This window comes from Ostrinia furnacalis, unplaced genomic scaffold (assembly GCF_004193835.3).
Source record: "Ostrinia furnacalis isolate ACB-3 unplaced genomic scaffold, ASM419383v2 OfSCF0986, whole genome shotgun sequence".
Lineage (NCBI taxonomy): Eukaryota > Metazoa > Arthropoda > Insecta > Lepidoptera > Crambidae > Ostrinia > Ostrinia furnacalis.
In genome coordinates this window covers 477,129-493,106 of record NW_021131225.1, presented here as the reverse complement: position 1 = coordinate 493,106, position 15,978 = coordinate 477,129, and the positions used below count along the sequence as shown (strand labels likewise).

The 15,978-nt window shown below is 38.4% G+C and overlaps 1 protein-coding gene across 1 annotated transcript in view; it reads left to right on the top strand.

The window, feature by feature from the left end:
• The first annotated feature begins 1,627 nt into the window (after positions 1-1,627).
• Positions 1,628-15,978, top strand: part of LOC114350818 (acid sphingomyelinase-like phosphodiesterase 3a) — a 56,783-nt gene continuing 42,432 nt past the window's right edge. Inside the window, exon 1 of the mRNA XM_028301758.1 lies at positions 1,628-1,739. Coding sequence (XP_028157559.1) covers positions 1,670-1,739 — 70 coding nt within the window. The 5' untranslated portion in view covers positions 1,628-1,669. The remainder of the gene's footprint in view (positions 1,740-15,978) is intronic.

The window sequence follows — 15,978 nt, the reverse complement described above, 5'->3', positions numbered from 1 at the left end:
AACAAGCTCACAGCTATGTCACTTTGTGACGCTCCTTACTGAGGCGACACATTTTCTGGCTGTCACGCGGCGATGTGTCATTTCCGTGTGGCGCCACCGAACTACACTCTACGTCATTTCCGTGGGGTGTGACATTTGGGGATGGGAAAATATCGATGTCGATGATTTTGAAAATATCGATATTCAATCGTGTTTCGTAATGATAAGAACATTTGTGATGCAGCACGTAAATGATTCTTTCAGTACTACTATTTTTGTTACGATAGGTAAGCTTATTAAAATACTCTATTTTCCTAGGTCGTGTTCCTGGAGTAGAGGGCTAGAAAATATAACTTTTCGGTGCAAGTCAAAATAATTTAATGTAATAAAAAATGAATGCAATTTATGTAAAATGGTTTTTCATGTACTTAATCTCTAATCTTTTTTAAGTGATCAATTTTACTCGACCTTTTTCAGTAGGGATACAAATACCTACTTAATTCTATCGATACTTGCTTATTGCGTTACATCACTAGTGACATTCGGAGCACAATCGTTACTTTGATATTCATATTTGGAGATAAGAGAGGAGATTTACGCTCATCTGAACGTGCGAAGATGTATTTGCGTGTAATATTCGTGCGTGTAATGGAAGATTTTGCGGCTGATTTAATAGTTTCGCCGAGAGGATTGTTATCTTATTGAATTTGTGTAAGAATATCTGAATACGTAGTTAAGTGATTTGGAATGGGATTGGGAGTAATCTTGTTATCGTTCTTTATTGACAGTTTATGTTAGTTGATTAAACATTTACGAACGAATGATTTTGATTGGTTTTGAACTTATTTCTTATTCAATCTCATTTCACGAACACATCGTTCAGCATTACCTTCACATTATAGCAGCAGTCCATTGCTAGGAATAGTCCTTTCCAATACGCGCCATATGGTTTTTTGCATCCAGTTTTTTCCACCGACTATTTGCAAGTCTTCACTCTACCCAGTGGGAGGGATCTTACACTACGATTGCCGTAGTTACAAACTTAGCCTTAGCACTGATGGTGTCACTAATTTCTTAACGCGAATGGACTAGGTATTTGGGTTTTGTTAGTAGTCAAGCTGTAATTCCTGAGTGTGAAACCGAAACAAAGGAAGTCTTCTGGGGGCTTAGTGTGAGTTTACTGTATGACGGATTGTACAGCGCTCCTAGCGGAAACATTTAAGAACTAAAATTTTCATATATTTTTAACGCACTCACTAGTGAGGACTTTTGATGTAAACTCACACTAAGCCCTCTGATAGAAGATGACGGCTGTTAATTTAATAGACGCCAAATTGTAACATTTAAATGTAGGAATGTAAAAGAAAACAAACTTTAATTTTTATTTTTTATTTTGTTGAAACGTTCAAATAGTGGAACGGTAAAATAAACCGAATGAAGGATTGAATGAAAGGTGCGAGACTCGCTCTCTCTCTCTTCCCAACTGCCATGGCGTGCAAATGTGCTCCGCTATATTAATTGGAATAAACGGTGTTTTTCACGAAACTTAAAGCTGAAGTTTCTCTTGAGAACCCCAGCCCTACATAAATATAGCTGTCACTTAGCAGATTGCTAAAATTTAGTTATTTTTTGTTTCAGATTCCAGCAGTGAAACAGTGAAAATGCAAGTGACTTAAGTGCAGTGTTCACGATGGAGATCGCAAACTTAGTTTTGACACTTATATGTGTCATTTCATTCACATGCACGCACGCGAAAATAGGTAAGTCATTTTTTATTATTTTAAAGTTTAAACCAATCCACCAAAATACCAAAGCAACGGTACATAAACCTGACATTTAGGCTGAGTTGCAACACCTAACTTTGACCGTCACTATAACGATAACCGGTGGTTTTTCTATGGAGCTAGACAGATTTTTTACGTTTGTCAAAGTTAATGTAAGATGGTGCAACCCAGCGATATAATGTTTGGCATTTCAGCTGTATCGCTACAGCAGTCACAAGCAGACCGATTTTAACCTCGGTATAACTGTAACGGAACGCAATAAATACCAAAAATTCTCGAATATTTCAGATACATTATCACTCTACAATGCAGAGTTAAAATATGACTATGTTGTTTTCATGAATGAGTAACGTCATTAATGTGTAATATGTCTCGTAGGCATTAAATAAATTGCTCAGTAGTTAACTGCGATACACAACACCCCTCAATATAATTATTATAATTCTACTGGGACATAAAATCTGAGATAAGCAAAGGATTTTAAACTGAATATCGTCAATATTTAAGCCTTTGACTGTCGACACTGTCGAGACACTAGACACAACAGAAATTTTATTATTTTTCGAGGCTCATCGGTGAGCCGCGTGGCGTCCTACGCGTGTTAAAACTGTATTATAATACAGAGAAAAAGTATATAAAAACAAGTCAACATAAAGAGAGTTAAAAAAAACGAAAAAAAAAAAAACAAAACAGCATGATTTCATCCTTAACAATCGTGCCAATTGCGTGTCCAACGTTTCACCCCAAGATTTCTCCGTATACCTGGATTTTTATATCTGATTAAATCCGTTGCGTGTTTCAAGAAAGATTAAATTTCCCCAGGGTCGCTGTCCCTTATCCCAGTTTCAATTTGTGGTCTCCAAGGTGGACTTACTCCGAAAGTTACGTTGGTAATCTCCACAAAGACGAATAAACCCTGGTTGATGATATGAAGAAAGTAAGGAGAGTTAGCAAAGTGATTTGGCTTGTTCGAGATTTTGGGAGATAAAAGAAATGAAAGCTTTGGTCAAATAGCATGACTACATACAGGTTGACAACGTTGGAAGCAGTTGCACCATCTTACTTTAACTTTGACAAACGTTACAATCCATACAAAAAGCACCGGCTATTGTTATTGATACGGTTAAGATAAGGTGGTGCAACTCAGCCTTAAAGTTACTTCATATTGAAGCAGTATGCGTATACTGAAAAATATGGATTCAGAAATTTCATAAATGCTTCAATTGGCAAATCGGTGATTCGCAGAACATTTATTTTATGGTATAAACCATAATTGCATCAATAGAAAACAAACGGTGTCTTAGTGGAGGCCGCGTACCGGAAAACGCATCGTGGGACGTCCATCCACAAGGTGGACCGACGACATCGTAAAGGTAGTGGGAAAGCGTTGGACGCAGGCCGCTACCAACCGGGTAACATGGAAAGCATTGGGGTTGGCCTATGTTCAGCAGTGGACGTCCTACGGCTGAGATGATGATGATGATGATGGTGTCTTAGTGCAGTATAGGTGCGTAGATTAGTAGAGCAGGAATATATTACATACTATGTACACACACATCTCAATCAATAACTTGAACTAACTTCGAATCTAATAAAATAAATAAAATAGAACTAAAGCTAGAAAATAAACCAGCCCACCCCTGTAAAACACATTAACAATACAAGAAAATGCGGGCTTATCACTCACACGCGGTCATCAGTCACGCTGTCGCCTCGGCCGTTCCGCGTTCGATTCCCGGCGCGATAAGGCTTTGCGCAAACGTGCATTTGACCATAGCCACCAGTGGCTATCGTGTGCGTCCTTTGGAACCAAATTAAGGTGCTTCGCCGCCACTAGTAAGTGGCCGCTACAACTTGTAATGTAATCGATTTTTATCGAGTAGTTGTCATCTGCTTTAGGTGTGTGTGCAACGATTGATTGACAAACCATACAAAACTTGTTTAAACCACGTAAACAGCTTGTTGCCTCGGGCTTTTTACCTGCCATCTGCTTTGCACTAGAGAGAAGTCTATACTTAATATCAAACTCTTTTGTTCTTCTAATCGATGCGGGTCCAATCATAGTTTAACTTTCCGGGACAAACTTGGTCTTCACTGGTTAGGTTTTTATTAGCGGTCAAGCTGTAGATCCTGGCTACACAGGAGTTGCAGTGGTGGGAATAGCGGGACTAATTCCCTACTATACTTGTCGCTAGCCACTGGTGGCTATAGCCAGTTTTCGCGAAGCCTTACGGCTCATGTTCACTTATAAATGTCGGGAAGGCGCGTGACCTGAATACTCGCGTCTGCCTAGACTTAGACAAGACTAGCAGAGGAAATGATAAGACGCATGTGCTCTGGACAAGGATATTGCGTGGCTGACATGACAGGCCCTAAATCTTGGATCTTTCGGGTATCACGAGGCGTAGGTAATACGAGTCCCATCTCAACATAGATATTAATATGTCGTTACGTATGTCTAGTTTGAATTGTATTTTACGAGTATACGGGTTAGAGTCAATATTTAGGCTTGTGGATGTGATTTCGAATCATCTTTGTCTTATTCTGCATAAAAAAAATCTCAAAAACCGTGGAGAGTTGTAACAGAATAGAGTTTTAAGAAAGTCAATTTCTCTGAATCTATAACAATTTATTGAGCATGCATCTTCGTGAATTCGTTGCTCTTTTGACACTTCACAGTTTGCGTGAAATTGACAGTTGGCCGTTTAAGATGTAGAGAAATTGGCTTTTGTCACAACTTACCTTTATTACTTTTCACCTCTGTTACAACTCACCAATATTGCAACTCACCTCTGTAACAACTTACCTCTGTTACAACCAGCGTTGCCAGACGTCCCGATTTTGGCGGGACGTCCCGATTTTTAAATCAAATTTAAATGTCCCGCGCGGGACAGGCTCGGTCCCGCTTTTCGGAGAGAGACACTCACTTCGCCAGTCTATTGTTTGAAACGCCATATTATTCTAAAGAATAAAACTTTTTTAATTTCGATTTTTATTTTTTTTTTTGTCTTTTTTTATTCTAAAGACGAATTTAACGATAAAGTAAATCTGATTTCAAATATTATTTTTTTGTTAAAATACATTTTCAATGGCTACTTTTGCTATCTATTGTCACGTAAACGTAATTTTAAGTCAAATAAAAAGATAAATATTTGACAACCTTTGATTATATACGTTTTTTTACTATGTCCCGCTTCTGACGGAAGAATCCCGCTATTTTCACTCAAAAAGTACCAAAGTCCCGACTTGGCGAAAAAAAAAACTGGCAACGCTGGTTACAACTCACTTCGGTCTCCCATACGGAACCCTGAGGCCTGTTAAAAATTAAATATTTGCCACCGCATTCCAAGCTAGGTTCTCTATTAGGGTTATTCCCACTTCCAGCCTGTGAAGTGGATCGTGCCTCGAATACCAATGGGGTAGGCTCACACATTAAACGGCACCTGTGAAAACGATATTATTGTACAAAAACCGATTGGGAGGGACGTGATCGTGTGACACTATTTCTATGAGTGCTAGGGGTCTGTGGTTAAATAAATTAATAATATTTATAAAAATATAGTAAAATTCAACATAGCAGATAAACTTTCCAAAGCAAAGTTGCTGTATCTTAACTGGGCCCATTTGTGAAATTGCCTGAATTGTAAGAAATTAACACTATTGTATTTGATTTTTTTACTATAGCAATCAATGATTAAAATTTTCAGGTTTTGAAAAATGTAGACTTTACCGCATTTATACATTTCTATACGGAACCACTTTAACATAATATCTGAACATCTCCTATTTTGATAAGCCTATTTGAATTCAGGGTGCGATCATGGCAGACATTGGATGGTCTAATGTTTTGCAGAAATAGTGCTAAAAGTATACGTTTTTATTTAACGCGTAGACTAGACTCAGGTGGTGTTTTTTTATCAAAATATTCCCCCTTATTAATAAAAGTTACACCATAGTTGAACCCTGTTTTGAAGTGAAGTTTAGTATGGAAATGACACTTTACAACAGTGTTCAACCACGTTCAACTAGGGTGTAACTTTTTATTAATAAGGGGGTTTGTATTAAATAAAAATTTTCACGGTTTTGATCCCATTAAAGGTATGAGAAGGCATAAAAAAATCTATGTTTAAGTCAAACAACTTCTATAATTATTATAAAATGTATAGTTTTACACATTATTATTAATGTTTTTTTAAGCAAATATTAAACATAGAATGTGTATTTGAACCAAATACAAGTCAAAATCGTAACCGAATACTAGAAAATAATGTGTTTACACCAAATTATAAGTCAAAATTACATCTTACTTAGGCTGAGTTGCACCACCTAACTTTGACCGTAACTTTAACTATAGCCGGTGCTTTTTGTATGGAGTTTGACATATTTTTGACGTTTGTCAAAGTTAAAGTAAGATGGTGCAACCCAGCCTTAGTATGTGAGCTTTACATAACTGTGTGAAAACCTGTAAGTTATTTACACCCTCTCAAATGTTCAATAGTTGCTAGACGATCTCTGCAAGCTTTAAAGAGAAAATTTCAACAGACTTTACCGTCAATTTGTACGAGTTCCCACGATTCCACTTTCACATACTTTGTAACTCGATTATGTAGTTAACACTAGTTAATTCTGTGTACTCCATACTGTAGGTAGAAACTTGCAGAAGCCCCGCAAGGCTGTAAAAATAGCTACATTTTTCGTGGGGCGTTTCTACATTTATTGTCATAATGACAAACTATTTTTAGGGTTCCGTAGCCAAAATGGCAAAAACGGAACCCTTATAGTTTCGTCATGTCCGTCTGTCCGTCTGTCCGTCTGTCCGTCTGTCCGTCTGTCCGTCTGTCCGTCTGTCCGTCTGTCACAGCCGATTTACTCGGAAACTATAAGTACTACAGTGATGAAATTTGATGGGAATATGTGTTGTATGAACCGCTACAAAATTATGACACTAAATAGTAAAAAAAAGAATTGGGGGTGGGGCCCCCCATACATGTAACTGAGGGATGAAAATTTTTTTTCCGATGTACATACCCGTGTGGGGTATCAATGGAAAGGTCTTTTAAAATGATATAAAGTTTTCTAAAAAACATTTTTCTTAAAGTGAACGGTTTTTGAGATATCAGCTCTCAAAGTCGTAAAAAGTATGTCCCCCCCCCTCTATTTTTATAACTACGGGGTATAAAATTCTAAAAAAAATAGAGGTGATGCATGCTAATTAACTCTTTCAACGATTTTTGGTTTGATCAAAGTATCTCTTATAGTTTTTGAGATAGGTTGATTTAACTGTAATTTTGGTTAAGTTATTGTGCTTACACTGAAAACGATGGCTGAACCTTATAAGATAGATCAAAAAATATACTACAGTATTGTACACCTTTTAAAATCCGCGATGATATAAAATCTTTATAATGTAGGTACTTTTTACGAGAAATATTAGCTTATTCAAGCAATACGCCATTAATCCTTATCCAGTAATGTACCTTAAATACATTGTGCATTTGATAAAGTTTAATATTACAAATGTGATTGTTGAGTAATAATAGGTTAAACATATCCATCGAACCAATATTTTTAAAACGCGTTAATCCTATAGATTATTATTACATCGATTCAAGAAGATCGGTCGCTCGCTGCGCTGCAGCGCGTGAGTTGCGGGGCGTGGTCTCGCGCGGGAGCGGGGATAAGATAGCTAACCGCGTCGACCCGAACGGGCAGACACGTGAGGGCAGACGTCGTTGTCACTTGTGCGCGCTAAGAGAATTTCATCGTTCCCATTTACTTCTTTCGCAAGTCGAATTTGGCGTTGAGACTTTTTAATATTGAATTGTACCTATTATAAAAAATAAGTAAGTAGGTATACTGGTTTAATAGGTGCTATTAAACCGGTCACGTACTAATAAATCCCCCAATAATATAAATTCCTTTGTTTTTGGTGCAAATTTTAGTGTTTCGTAGCAGGTTTTTAAAATTTCTAAAGCTTATTGTATATCATCTAACAATGGATACTTTAGATAATACGTTTTCCTACATTCTGAATTATAATAACTATATCGAAGATGATGTGGTTCGCGCATTTCATGAAAAGTTACTTCGGTGCACATCATTTAGACCGCGTGAGCTAGAATTATTTCAACACCCTGAACTGATTGAACCTGTACCTAAAAATGAGACGCACCTTCAAGTAATTTATGACGGTGACGTGGGATTAGTGGGGCACTGGAGTTGTATTTATTACATTAATGGAATACTGCGTGTGTACGATAGTCTTGTTGGTGTTCTAGGAAAATCGCAAAAAATATATGTAAAAGCCTTGTTTCCGTATCTATCGGAGTCATGTATTCAGTTTCCAAGTGTTCAGCGACAACCGAATACTATTGATTGTGGTTTTTTAAACTAGAATCAGGTGGGTCTGATGGTTTCTAAATACAGTTTTAATCGTAAAATCTAATCTTTAAGTGGACAAGTTTCATGATGCTTTGAAATTAATATTACGAATATTATACTCATAGTTAATTGAGTTTTAAAGTTCATAAAGAGGTGACATTACAAGTTATTGCTACTCGAATCGCGTCGTGAGGTTATTACAATAAAATCAAAATATATTTATTAAGCCCTTCAGAATTTAGATTCCTAAAAATAAAATCATCGTCATCATCATGTCGGCCGTTTGGTGTAGTGGTTCAGAACGGACTACTATGCCGAGAGGTCCCGGGTTCGATTCCCGGCCGGGCAGAAATTGAAATGATGAATTTTAATTTCTGTGACGGGTCTGGGTATTTTCTATGTATAATATGTATGTATTTACAAAAAAAAAGTATTTAAGTATGTTTATATCCGTTGTCTAGTACCCATAGTACAAGCTTTGCTTAGTTTGGGGTTAGCGGCGCAGTGTAAAATGTCCAAGGATATTTATTTATATTTATCATCTCAGCCATACGACATCCACTGTTGAACATATGTAGGCCTATGCCTCCCCCAATGCTTTCCATGCTGCCCGGTTGGTAGCGGCCTGCGTCCAGCGCCTTCCTGCTACCTTTATGATGTCGTCGGTCCGCCTTGTGGGTGGACGTCCCACGCTGCGTTAAAATAAAATAAACTAGGCCAAAGCTTGTTACCCAAAGTGTGAGGCAGGGATACAAAACTAGTTCTGATCAAAATTCTAATTGTGTACGTAATTGTTTTCCTTGACGTTTGCTAATCAACAGATTTAAATGCTTTTAACCCATTTCTCCCTCGACAAGTCTCCAAAGCTCCGTAATCTTTGGCCCTGTTTCATAAAGACATCAAACGGTGCACCCCTGTCAATCCCCGCTCGTACATAATCTATGACGGTTCAAACTTCGCACAGACAAAGGGCTATATTTCACCGGGACACCATGGCGGCGCAACCAGTCGCCGGCTACCAACAAAATGTATGCAGCTTTGCGCAACCAAACGGACACCAGGTGAGTAACTCTCTATAGNGCTACCAACAAAATGTATGCAGCTTTGCGCAACCAAACGGACACCAGGTGAGTAACTCTCTATAGAACTGCATACATTTTGTTGGTAGCCGGCGACTGGTTGCGCCGCCATGGTGTCCCGGTGAAATATAGCCCTAAAGGTAGCGGTTCGCACCGCGACAGCGACAGGCGGCCGAGACACGAGAGCGTGACGCAGACCGCTACTTGACTTTAAGCTAGGGATGTTATGGATATGTAGTTTCGGTTATGGATACGGTTACGATATTGATGTTGGATATTGGAATAATATTATACCGGTTACGGATATTTTTTTATTTCGGATATCCGAAAGTTTCGGTTACGGTTATCTGTGCTAAGTATAGAATGCAAATTCCAATAGTTGTCCAACACAGTTCATGCCTTTCGAATATAATGGGTACATAAGAGATTTCTTTGACATTCACCTTCTTTTGGTCACAGATTCCAAAGTGTACCATGTACTTCAAAATGCAATCATTAAATCAGCAAGGACTTGCTTGACTCTGCGTACATCCGAAACGTTTGAATCGGTTATGGTTATGTCATGATTTTTAGAAAATATTGTTATTATTTTAGTGAATTTAAAAAAATGTTACGATTTTAGTATATATTTAAAGTTAAAAAGTGGCAACACTGTTAAAAACTTCAATCTTGTTTGGCAAGGAAGTGGTAATGTGGAGGGGATAGAGAGGCTTGTTGTAGGCCTAGAGCTCACTCAGAATCATTACTCTGTTAGCTTCGATAGAACTCAGACCACTTGACGAATCTATGTCCGATAGCTGTTATAATAATTATTGTGAGTTGAATATTGAGTAATTGAAGTGTAAGTGTGTAAGTCGAAATATACTCGAGTTTGGCTGGAATAAAGTGGTTTCTTTTTAGTTACGGTTACGGATATTTGTATATTTCGGATTTCCGATAGTTTCTGTTACGGTTACGGATATCCATAACATCCCTGCAGAATGTATAAGCGTCCAGTTCCCGAGCAAGACAGAGATAAGAGACAGAGACCTAAGTCAAGTAACGGTCGCGGTCTCTCGTCTCGGTCGCTTATCTCGGGCGCAGCGCGAACCACCACCTTTACGTGACTTATGCCCGGTTTCAACATCAATCCCTAACTTTTAAGTGACCCCTATGAAAATAAAATTCCTGATTAAGTGTCATCAGAAATTAGTTCTCTGTTTCCTCTCTCTGTGTCGCTCGCGAACTGTCGTTTAAACATTGCCTAAGGGCCTTCGCCCACGGCGACTTTTTGACGCACGTTTCGTCGACAGCATCGCTACTAACGCGCTTTAGTCGCATTTGCAGAAGTCGGACGGAGTTCGGAGAGAACGAAGGGAGGTTTACTGAATCGCATTTGCGTCGTGACAGAAGCGCGTTTATGTGGGCTATCGCTACAAAAAGTCGCCGTGAGCGAGGGGCCTAACGTCACGTAAAGGTAGCATTCGGATCAAGACGACCGCGATGCGAGACCGCGACTCGAGACCGCGAGCGGCGACCGCGACCCACTGCTTTATATGAATTAATAGGAAGTGCTGACGGATGCAAGCAACCTAGTCGCGCGACGTTTGGGCGTGGCCTGCCGGCTACTTGCGTCGCGCGACTCGGTCGCTCACAAGGCAGTGCCGTGACGCGACAGATGCAAAATGGCCGTGTTTTCTTCGCACGAAATGAGTCGCACTGAGTTTCGTATGGGTCGCACGACTCGTGTCTCGAAGATTCGTAAGTAGCTGTCGCCCTGCGACCTGCGACCGGTTGCCTGTCGCGGTCACGGGTCGTGGTCTCTCGTCGCGGTCGTCTTGATCCGAATGCTATCTTAACGGTCGCGGTCTCCCGTCTCGGTCTCCGGACTCTGTCGCGGTGTGAACTGCCGCCTTAATAGACACACTTAATCACAAAGTATTCCCTACTCAAGTTCACTATCCCGGGGATTTTCTCCGGAATAATTAATCCTATACAAATATTCCGCTTCGGAAGTTCGTGTGAACGATTTGCTTGTTTGAGAAGGGAATCGTACTGCTTAATTGTCGTGACAATTGTCACAGTATACTTGAATTTACATATCGCCTAATTATTCATATTATTTTTTAAATTAATTTGACTTTAATTATCAATAATGATAAACAGATAATACTATTATTTCATACATTATTCAAAATCATTAAGCACCCATTTTTAGTGAGCTGCCACACTGGCGGATTGCAAGCGTTTTCTAAGCGGCGTGGCCGTGTGGCAGGGCTCCCATACCTATTTTTCATTCTTTCATTTGTAACTACTCTGTACCATTCATAGTTTTTCCTAGGACTTTTTGAACTAGCACAGGCGTCTGACATTACTAGAGTCACTACACGGAATCAATACAACACCGTAGGCCTATAATATTTCATGAGAGCGCGTAATAGATTGTGACTATGTCGGTAGCGCTAGCACAAAAGTTTTTTGATGACTTGCGCTCCGGATCACTGGTTGGAACTTTTTGCTGACTCTACGATATTGGGCTCAACGTTAGAGTAGGCGCACACCGTTGATTTTTCATCGGCCGATAGTTTAGTCGGGTAGTTGATCAATATGGGCATGGATGGGAGTGCGCACACTACGCCGATTCGATTTGGCCGATTCTTCATACAATTTACACAACTATCTGCCAACTAAAAATCAACGGTGTGCGCCTACTCTTAATCTCAGAACCGAAACTAGTCTAGGAATATTTTTGTTTCATTAGCACAGTTAGTAGGTAAGAATTGATTTATTTATTTTTCTTCCTAATAACTATTGAGTATTTAATGACTTACTTTGTACCTCGGTTGCTAGGGTCAGGACTTTTCTGGACTCTACTCTACATTATAAAATTGTCAGTAACTACCATCTTAAGAAATTTCTACAAATAAAAATACCCATAGAAAGTCTATTGTCAGTTGAAATGTTATTAACGTTATTGTATTAAGGTTTTTGTGGCACCAATGTTGATGCTTCTTTTCGTCCTAAGCTGGTTATTTCTTTTTTGTTTTAAACCAAGTCAAGGCTATTAGATTCAAACAAGATAGTCATTACATTGCTACTGTAATTTTTAGGGTAATAACAGCCACTTATGTTCTTTGTAATGTTCAGTATTTTTAAATATCCCTCGTTTTAATTAAATGAGCAGCACTTTATAGGACATAATAATGTATGGTATTGTTAAACATAATTAAAGGTAACGTATTACTGGCACAACACATTTGAAACTTAAATTACTTGGTTATTATTCAACTATAACTGTATAAATCGCTTGCTTCAATAACAAGCTATCATTATAAAGTTATGAATGGCAGTTGTATAACGGATACGTATTATCAATTTTCAAAGCACTAGAGTTCAAATTCGAATGAAATACCTCCTAATGTTTATGTTACACGATAGTAAACAAGGTTGCATATTTAAAGTAAGGGTTCAAAAAAAAACCATCCAGACTATCATGACTAAGCTGATTAAGGCGCTTTCACATTAAGGCGTTATAAAGGCCTATTCAGACCTAAGCGGTATTCGCTACCGTCTGCGGCAGAGAAAACCCAGTGGGTATGCGGTAATAATACTGTTCAGACCTAAGCGGTATTCGCTACCGTCTGCGGCAGAGAAAACGCTCTAGCCGCGGTACTTGATACTAAATACCTGAGCGAAACCCGCGCGGTATGAACCTTACCCACAGCGGCAGCGAATATCGCTAAGGTCGCTCTAGCCGCGATACTTGATACTAAATACCTGAGCGAAACCCGCGCGGTATGAACCTCTACCCACAGCGGCAGCGAATATCGCTAAGGTCGCTCTAGCCGCGATACTTGATACTAAATACCTGAGCGAAACCCGCGCGGTATGTACCTCTACCCACAGCGGCAGCGAATATTGCCCAGGTTTTAATAGGCCTTAAGCGCGACAGCAGCGCGACAGCGGCGTTTTTATAATGTATGCATCCGCTGTCACATTGTATGAAATTTTCGCCTAAATGTGAAAACGCTCTTAGGTTGAATTTCAGACACAAAACATTTTAAGTTGTATTTGTACTACTTATAAATAAGTCATTTTTGTTTGCCTCTTAAGTCATTTATTGCTAACTTTGTCCATGCTCATTATTCACATTCTTAATTGACATAATATGTATAACTAGCTTCCGCCCGTAACTTCGTACGCGTGGATCCCGTTTTACCCCCTTAGGGGTCTCCACCCCAATACGAAACTCCTTTCGTAAAATCCTTTCTTAGCGGATGCCTACGTCATAAAATCTAACTGCATGCCAAATTTCAGCCCGATCCGTCCAGTGGTTTGGGCTGTGCGTTGATAGATCACACTATGTCAGTCAGTCAGTCAGTCAGTCACCTTATATTTAGATAATAATAAATAATATAAAAGGGTAAAGCTCTTAATGTGTACAGTCGGCTCATTTTGCGAGGCCTGATTAAATTGCTGTCCGTATAAATTATTCGTATACTAATTAGGACTAATTCCGTAATTAACATTAATTAACTAATTGAAACTAATTGGGCTTATGTGGAGTCCGTTAAATAAAGTTAGTTCGGTACGTTTGACGTCATAAGTGGTTGTAGATACGGAATTTTATACTGAATCGGGAATTCAAGTTAGTTTACATTGTATAATTCATTTACCCAGTTACAAGTTGCAAAAAATCTTTGCAATTTTAATGAATTAATAGTCTACGTCAAGTTACTTAGTAAACTCTTCGAAGTGATCGATTGCTTTTAGAAGAGTCAAGTCTGGCATTTCAATTACAAGTTTTAAACTTCAAATTAAAAAAAAAACCATAAGGCGTAGGTAAATTTAATACAAACGTACGTTTAGGTACTTAAGTTACATAACATCATCATCATCATTTCAGCCATAGGACGTCCACTGCTAAACATAGGCCTCCCCCAATGCTTTCCATGTTGATAGATTGGTAGCGGCCTGCGTCCAGCGCTTCCCTGCTACCTTTATGATGTCGTTGGTCCACCTTGTGGGCTTACTTACATAACATGCTAGATTTCAATTTGAAGCCTATTGAAATGAAACAATTTTATTGAAAACTAGGCAAAGGCATAATCATTTAAATTCTACCATTACTTCATAACGTGACTAACCAAATGCAGTAAGTAGAAGTAGTTTCTGCCCCTTTCTATTAAAACCTACAATACGTATTCCTGAAACTTTTTATTACAAAAGTAGGCAAAGGCATAAAAACTATACCATCTACAAGCAGTCCGTATTTTTATTAGTGTTTTAGATTAGCAGTCTGTATTTTGATTCGGACTCTCAACTGTAGTTCTAAGGTCACGTCAACAGACTAAATAATTGACTTATCGATTGTCTTAAAGCAGACGTAGGCTGCTGTCCGGTCCCCTATTATTTATGCATGAGTCCACGGAGAGTCTGCGATGTTCCATCCAAGTTTCAGGCAAACATTTTGGAGAAAAATCTTTTAGCTTCCATATGGGTTGAGTTTTGAACATTATTAATGGATGCTTTGTTGCTTTAAACAGAAAGGATGACGTTTCAAAGTTTGTTGTGTTTTAATGGACTTGATAGGAGAGGGCAAGAGATTCTTTATACTGTTGAAGTCAGATATCATGGACGTAATATTGAAAAAGGCTACATTGAAAGTCGATCAAAAATGCAAATGTTAGGTATGACAATGACCAAAGCAAATACGTTTCTTTCATTTTGACAACGCGACACGTTGGTTCAAGTGTAAGTTTCGATTCCCTATCAAAACTTTTAGCAAACAAAATTAAATTGTCTATTCATGCTTACACTATAACGACACAAATAATGTACTTTGTTTTTATCTCGAGACACATTCACAACAATTTTATTGCTTGATCAAATTATGCGAATTTAATCAGAAAAAAAGCTCGTAAAATGTGAAACGCGCACTCTTCAATAGTCGATTGATGCCATAAAGTCTGGTTTTCGATCTCACATCGCGGCTATAAACATGTATCGTGCGACCCGATAAAACGTGTAACGTAAAGGGCGCGTGACACTTTTTCACGACAACATACTTTTATAACCAAAGCGAATGCGGTGCTACTGCCCTTTATTGTAATTATTAAGTAACTAGCGGCCGATCCCGTTTTACCCCATACCATACAATTTTTTGTAAATAATTAAAATAATTTAAGATTTCATGGTTTTCCTTTCATTTGATTTATCAAGTTTGTTTGAGAGATTTCATCCTTATACTTAACCCTAACGATCGATGCTATAAAAATACAGCCTGTAATTTTTTTAATATTTTAATTGGTTCGATTTCCGGGTGTAGCAAGCAAAATTTTGTAACAAAACAAATTCCACCCTGTATATATTTAGATTATATATCAAGTAACAACTAGCTGTGCTCCGCAATGTTGTTATCAATTAAACAAATTTTATTTAAATCGCTCCAGCGGTTTAGACTTGAAGAAGTAACAAACATACACACTCTCGCCTTTATAATATTAGTGTCATTGTAGCAGTTGTAAGAGCTTTCGAATCGAGCTTTGGGTTAAGTTGGCGAAATAAAGACACAGAAAGTTAAAAAAATAATAGTAGATTAGCGATTAGAGTAGCCAAATTTAAAAGTGGAAAACTCTATTTCTCGCAATATTTGCTGAACTATATCTGAATATTAGGTAAGTTAGGTATAATGTATGCCGCACCGCAGTGGAACAACAAAGATAGTTGAATTAATTTACGTGGATATTTGTGGGAATAGACCGAAATATTTGGAT